General features: G+C 30.6%; 1 protein-coding gene across 1 annotated transcript; it reads right to left on the bottom strand.

Moving 5' to 3' along the window:
- Positions 1-3,828: 3,828 nt before the first annotated feature.
- Positions 3,829-4,650, bottom strand: LOC129304741 (uncharacterized). The gene has a single exon (XM_054944507.1). It carries the CDS (start codon positions 4,302-4,304, stop codon positions 3,963-3,965), a length of 342 nt encoding a protein of 113 aa, XP_054800482.1. The 5' UTR covers positions 4,305-4,650; the 3' UTR covers positions 3,829-3,962.
- Positions 4,651-6,305: the final 1,655 nt, after the last annotated feature.

The raw sequence follows: 6,305 nt of genomic DNA, 5'->3' as shown, positions 1-6,305 counted from the left end.
GCTAAGCAATTATCCCAATAAGAAAAAGGCACACTTTCTCTTTGACTGCTGTTTTTTTTTTAATAATTTGGTCTCCTAGTTGAGTTAAAATTTAACTTAGATTCAACTTAAATTTAGTTCAGCTCAATTATTATTGTTTTGACTTGATTAAAATTTAATGCTTAAAATTTTTCTCACTTCAATCTTTTTATTTTTGTTTTTGTTGCTCAATGTATGGTTTCAATTTAAGCCATATAATTTTAATCATTTAAAATAGTAGTCCTCAACATTCAAGAAATAACTTTAGTTATTCTAGTTTTATTTCTTTAAACAAAAGGATCAACATTCTAAGCTGTTAAAATTATAAAAATTAAATTGAATTGAGGCAAAATGAGTTTTAATACAGTTGAAACCATAAGGTTTTCAAATATAGGAAAAATTATCCCATGTTTTATTTTTTTTATACAACCCATGTTTTATTTTTTTATTATAAGTAAAATTAGAAATTTAAAAAAGTATTAATTACTTTTTTTAAAATTATCCCTTATAAATGGATAGTATTAGTAAATTAGAGAAAAAAACAAACATTAATTATAAGGGTATTTTATTTTAAATATTTTAATTTTAGATATAATTATGATTAAATAATTTTTTTAAACTGTACAAATTGTTAAAATTCTCTTATATTTAAAAAACAGAGGCTGTGTTTGTTAATCTTACTGTTTCAGCTTTGAAAACTTGTTAAAACTGAGACGCTCTTATCAGGTATATTTTAATGCTTTAGTATTTAATCCCTTTGGTTTAAAATATAAATATTTCTCCTCAATTAATATTCAACTAATATTGATTCAAAATACAAGCAATTTAGCATATGTAATTTTTTTATCATTTTTCTACTTGTATATTAATCTAAATATTTATATAAATGTATCTCTTACTTATTACAGAGTGTATGGGTAATTAGAACTAAAAATAAAAAGTGAAAATAATATATATTTTTATTAGAATAAGAATTTTTTCATATGCAGATCTTTATAAAAAAAAAATAGTTATATTTTGAATAGGATGGAGCAAGCTTATTCTAGCATTATTTGCAACTTTTTACTGGACAGCCTCCGCAGGAAATTAAATTATATGTCTATTCTGCTTTAATAAATTAATTGAATAAACAAATGCAGTCTGTAGAGGGTTAACTGCTGTGCAATAAAAGATTTGATTTTTTATTTTTGCCAACCAAAAAAGATTTGATTTTTGTAAACAAGTAAATTAACATGAGTTAATGTAGGTAGCCTGGCGCAATACTATATGGATTAAATAAGATTTGATGGACTCTTGAGGATTAAATAGTGTATTTATTGAACCACGTGCCGTTACCTGCGGCTCAAGGGGTTTTGTATTGTATAGGGATTAGCGACTGTTTATCGCACGGCATGTTCCATTGACTTATTCTGATTCATATTACCGTTGTCAATCTAATTCGTTGCTCATGATGGAAATTAGAAACTTAGGTCACATTTGATTATTAAAAATAATTAAAATAAAATAAATTTTAAAAATAAAAATAAAAATGATATTATTTAAAAAATTAAAAAAATAATTTAATTTATGAGATTAAGAATCATAATTCATAAAATTTTTAAAGAATATAATAATTTTTATATTTATAATTTATATTAATAAGTTTTATCATACTTATTATAAAAAAAATAATTTAATTTATTTTTATGTTAATTCTTTCAATCTATTACATTTCATCCCCTTGTACTAAACCTCAATTCTCTTAACAAACAGGAGGGAGTGAGATGTAATTTTGACTAAAACGGTGATGTTGATGTGTCATGTCGTCGGCGTCGTTTTGATTCAATAATTCTTCTTATCGTTTTTATTCCTCGACCTGAAGTTTTGGAACCTCTACCGGACGCAGATCCCTAAGCTGGTCAGGCTGTTTAGAACATGAAGTTCAGCCATGCTTGGATGCTTACCCAAGAGAATTGAAAATAATCACAAAAGAAATTGCTGACTTGTATGGATACTAATTTCAGGGACAATAAAAACGAGGCAGATGGTGGGTGACAAGGTTTAAAGGTGGCAGTGTACGTTTTGTTGCCGTTGGAGAGGGAGAGGACCATGAAGTTGAGCAAGCGAGCGTTTCTTCTTTTCTGTAACACTTGGTGTTGTGATGCCATTACTTTCCACCTTCATTAATAAAATTAATGGCACCAAACTAACAGCAACAACCTCCAGCACAGTTGCTCGTGAATCATAAATTCCACCCAATATTGCACGCTCAAGCAATTCTCAATGGTTCGGAGTTTCACTCTCACTTCCCGCTAGGACTTGCTCGATCGCTCGAAAATCAGAGTTTCTTTTTTGGTGAAGAGTGAAAACAGCTTGCCGTATTACTAGTAGTTCTGAAAAAGAAGAATTACAAACTTGACTTTACAACGATGACATGTAGAAAGGGAAAACCGAGCGTGCTTGTCCTGCTTGTTTTCAAAGGCAAATGCACGTCTCTCACGTCCATCGTAGGAAATTGTGGTTTTCTTTTCCAAAATCTCCAACTTTTAAATCCTTTTGAGACTCTTTGTGCTTCGCTCCGTCCTTCACTCGAGAATTCATGTTTGTCTGGTTTTCTAAAAATAAAATATTTTTGATATAAAAGTCAAATTAATCATATTAAAATTATGAGTAAAATATAGTGACCTTCTATCTGTTTTGTTAAAATTATATGGACATTTTTTTTTTAATTTTCAAAACCTATACTTTGATCCAATTATTAACACATTCAGGAATACTTAAGCTTTTTTGCTTCTAATTATATTGAAAATTTTAAAATTATTTATTTTCCCTCAATAATCTAATTGTTTACTCTCTCTGTCTCTCCTAATTTTAAAAAATTTAAATAATTATGTATGTGGATATTTAAATAAATAAATTAAAAATTTTGTGTTAAAATTATAAATTATATTAATCAATTTATTATATTAAATACTTATTTTATTTATAGTAACAAAAAAATCCTTATTCAGTTAAGTTTTTCAATTGCGTTTCTAATAAATACGTTCTCAAAACAAAACAAAAAATAAATTAAAAAGAAAAATATATGCATTAATTTTTTTTTCTAGGTAATATGATTGATTTTTACACTATATTTGTGTTCAAAGAAATGTATTTTGATCCATCACACATCGCTCACCGTAATAGTTAACTAATGATTAGATAAATAAAAATAAAATTTTAAAAATAAAAGAGACATTTATATTTTGTAACTATATATATGAGGAGAGATTCATATAAATTTTAAAAATAAAAAGAATATATTTATAATTAAGGTAAAATAAAGGAGTGATCAAAATATTTTACTCTAAAATTATTAACCATGGATACCTTATTAATTAATTTAGATAATGAACGATGAAGTTACAGATAAAATACTCATATTTCATAATAATGCGATTAGGATCCATGAAGGTGAATCCAAATCCCTAATTCCGGTGGGCTCGCCGGAGCAAAATCTTACCAATGCCAGAGAGCTTCGTCCTATATATTCGTTTCAGATTATTTTGGGATCTTTACTTAGTTGATATTTGTTGCTGGGAAAGGGGGGAAAAATGTTCATTAGATCTAATATCCAAATTTTGACAGTTTTCAGAGCATTAAACTTGTTTTTGTTATCGTCTCTACAAAATTAGTGGTTAATTAAATGACTGTGTCCGGGAAGGAGGAAAGATTTTCCCTCTGCTCTTTGAGCCATGGATTGAGCTTCCTAAACCACGTTCATCTAAACAACTGGCAATTCAGAAACAGAAAAAGAAAAGAAATTTCCCCATAACCATAGGGCCGCAAGACTCAAAATTCTGAATTGATTCAATTTCTTCTGGTAACCACGGGAGAGAGAAGACATGAACAAACGAAGAATCATGAGGAAGCAGCTGTATGAAGAATCAAATTAAACCTAAGAAGACAAGATGAAAAGGACTGGTCTAGAAAAAGCAAGAGTCGCTTCTGCGGCAGGGATAGACGTTGAAGAGGCGGAAGAACCTCCGGCGACGGTAATGGAAGCCGCATTGGAACCTGGAAAACACTAACTTCCTCAGCCCCAGAGCGGATCGTAGCCAGCTCAGCCACACAGCTTTCTTCGCACGCGCCAATGACCCTTTGATTCTCTCTGCAACGCTCTTCTTTCGACAGAACTGATAGCTTCTGAGGAATAGCTGCCTCTTCTCCATCATGGAGTAGCTCTGCTCCGGCAAGCAGTACCCAAGAGATTCGCTTCGGAATATTGGGTTCACCGTCATCACTTGACTCTCACCGTACTTTATCATGGCGGTCACTGTGCCACCTCAGAGACTGGGAGAACCTGCGCGGTGCCTGATGACTGGTGACGAAACAAATCGCTTCGGTCCTTCTTAAAGTGAACGAGAAGAAGCAAGAATGTCTCCAAACAGAGACAACATAAATACGTACATCTGGAAGCCAAGAGGATGGAGAAAATGGTCGCTAACATGATTAAAATTTGACTTCCGATTTTTTATTTATCATCTAAATTTTTAAATCTACTTACTTTCTTACTCTATTTATTTAAGTTAACCCTATCACATTCACATAATTATATGTGTGTGTATGTATATATATATATATATATTAATTTGCACTTATTAGAATTTTCTCTCTGTATATATATATATATATACTTCAGGTAAAACCATGCTGTATTCATAGGCATTTTGACAATAAAAGCACATTTAATATCCGATAGTAGCTAGAACAGGAATAAATTGCCTCCAACGTGGATTAAAAAAAAAAATTGTAAGGCATCTTTTACTTTCAAAATTGTCTCTTTCTTTTTATCAAAAAGAAAATTGAATCATTTCTAGTGACTTTTCGTCTCTCTTCTCTCTCTCTTTCCCTGAACTTGGTTGGATCAAGCGTCTCTTCATTTTTTTTTTTCATTTCCCTTCACTTTTTTCTTCTCAATTATCCATATTATTTTATTAAATAAATGTTTTAAAAATATAAAATTAATAAATGATTGAAATGAAAAAAAATAAAAAAAAATGAAAGGAAAAAAATGGAGAGATTCGTCCCCCGAACTTGATCACTCCTCTTTGGGCATTATTCATGTCTTCAAGAATCACTTCCTGTTCGCTCAATTTCTTTTACTTTTTATTTTTTCCACCTGGTTTCACTGACTTGGAAAATGGCTTCAAAATCAATTTTTTTTTAAAAAAAAAAACATGGGTACACAACAGGGTGCTCAGAGTTCAGACGATATTCGCATATAAGTAAAATTGAATCAGAGAAGTTGATTTTGAAGCCATCCTTCAGAGTCAATGAAGCCCATGCTAGCCGTCCGCTCAACAGTTCCTAAATGAAGCAAAAAAAATAAATACGCGCACATGGGAAAGGAAAGAAAGTGGAGAAGATGTAATTAGGATTTGTGAAGACTCATATAGGCGTTGAAGTTCCATGTACCTAATGTTCTGCTTACGTTGTCTACACTACATAGCTAGCGAACCGGTGCGACGCCGCAGAAGCCAAACGCAACGTCGTTTTTTTTCTGACCAGCCACCCACCCTTCTTCTCTTGTTCATTTTTAGCCGTCTTTTTAAATTATTACGAGCACTTTAACGCGTGGGCGGTCAGATAAGTTGTTGAAGACCCTTTTACGGTCGAAAAAGAAAAAAGATCACCTGCCTTTTGTGTTTCCCTTTATACGTTTTTTCTTTTTCTATATTCTTTATATTTTTTTGGAACCAAACGACTTCCTGTTCCCTTCTTAACTTTTTTTTTTTTTTATCGCCAGACTTTATAACTAAACTGGGCAAGCTTCTTTGGGCTTTAGCATCTTCTCTTACCCAAAAAAAAAAGAGTGGGGCATGTATCTTCTGCCTTCAAGGGGATTGATCATAATTCATAACAAAAATGGGGGATAGAACTGCCTGCAGATGAAGATAACATATTAGCTTTTTATCACCTACCAAACATAAAATAAACGAGACTTGTAAGTCACGTTTGTTTACAAGAATAAAATAAAATAGAATGAATTGAAAAAATCAAAACAAAAATAAATTAAATCACCTTTTTCTTTATGATAAATATGATAAAACTTATTAATATATACTACAAATGTGAAAATCATTACGCCCTCCAACAATCTCATGAATTATAATTCTCAACTCCATAAACTAAATTACTATTCTTTTTATGAATATACTCATCTATCCTCTTTGATCATTTTATTTTTATTTTTATTTTTTTAATTTATTACATTCCATTCTATTTGAATAAGCACGTGGCCTTAATTCATAACAATTTTATTCCTT

This window comes from Prosopis cineraria, unplaced genomic scaffold (assembly GCF_029017545.1).
Source record: "Prosopis cineraria cultivar Desert tree isolate PC_DT_omini unplaced genomic scaffold, ASM2901754v1 PC3, whole genome shotgun sequence".
NCBI lineage: Eukaryota > Viridiplantae > Streptophyta > Magnoliopsida > Fabales > Fabaceae > Prosopis > Prosopis cineraria.
Note: the sequence above shows the minus strand (reverse complement) of the source record. Positions and strands in the feature narration are given on the sequence as shown.

What these genes read in the sequence shown, in the direction of transcription:
- LOC129304741 (XM_054944507.1), bottom strand. Translation starts at nt 4,304, where the DNA reads ATGATAAAGTACGGTGAGAGTCAAGTGATGACGGTGAACCCAATATTC.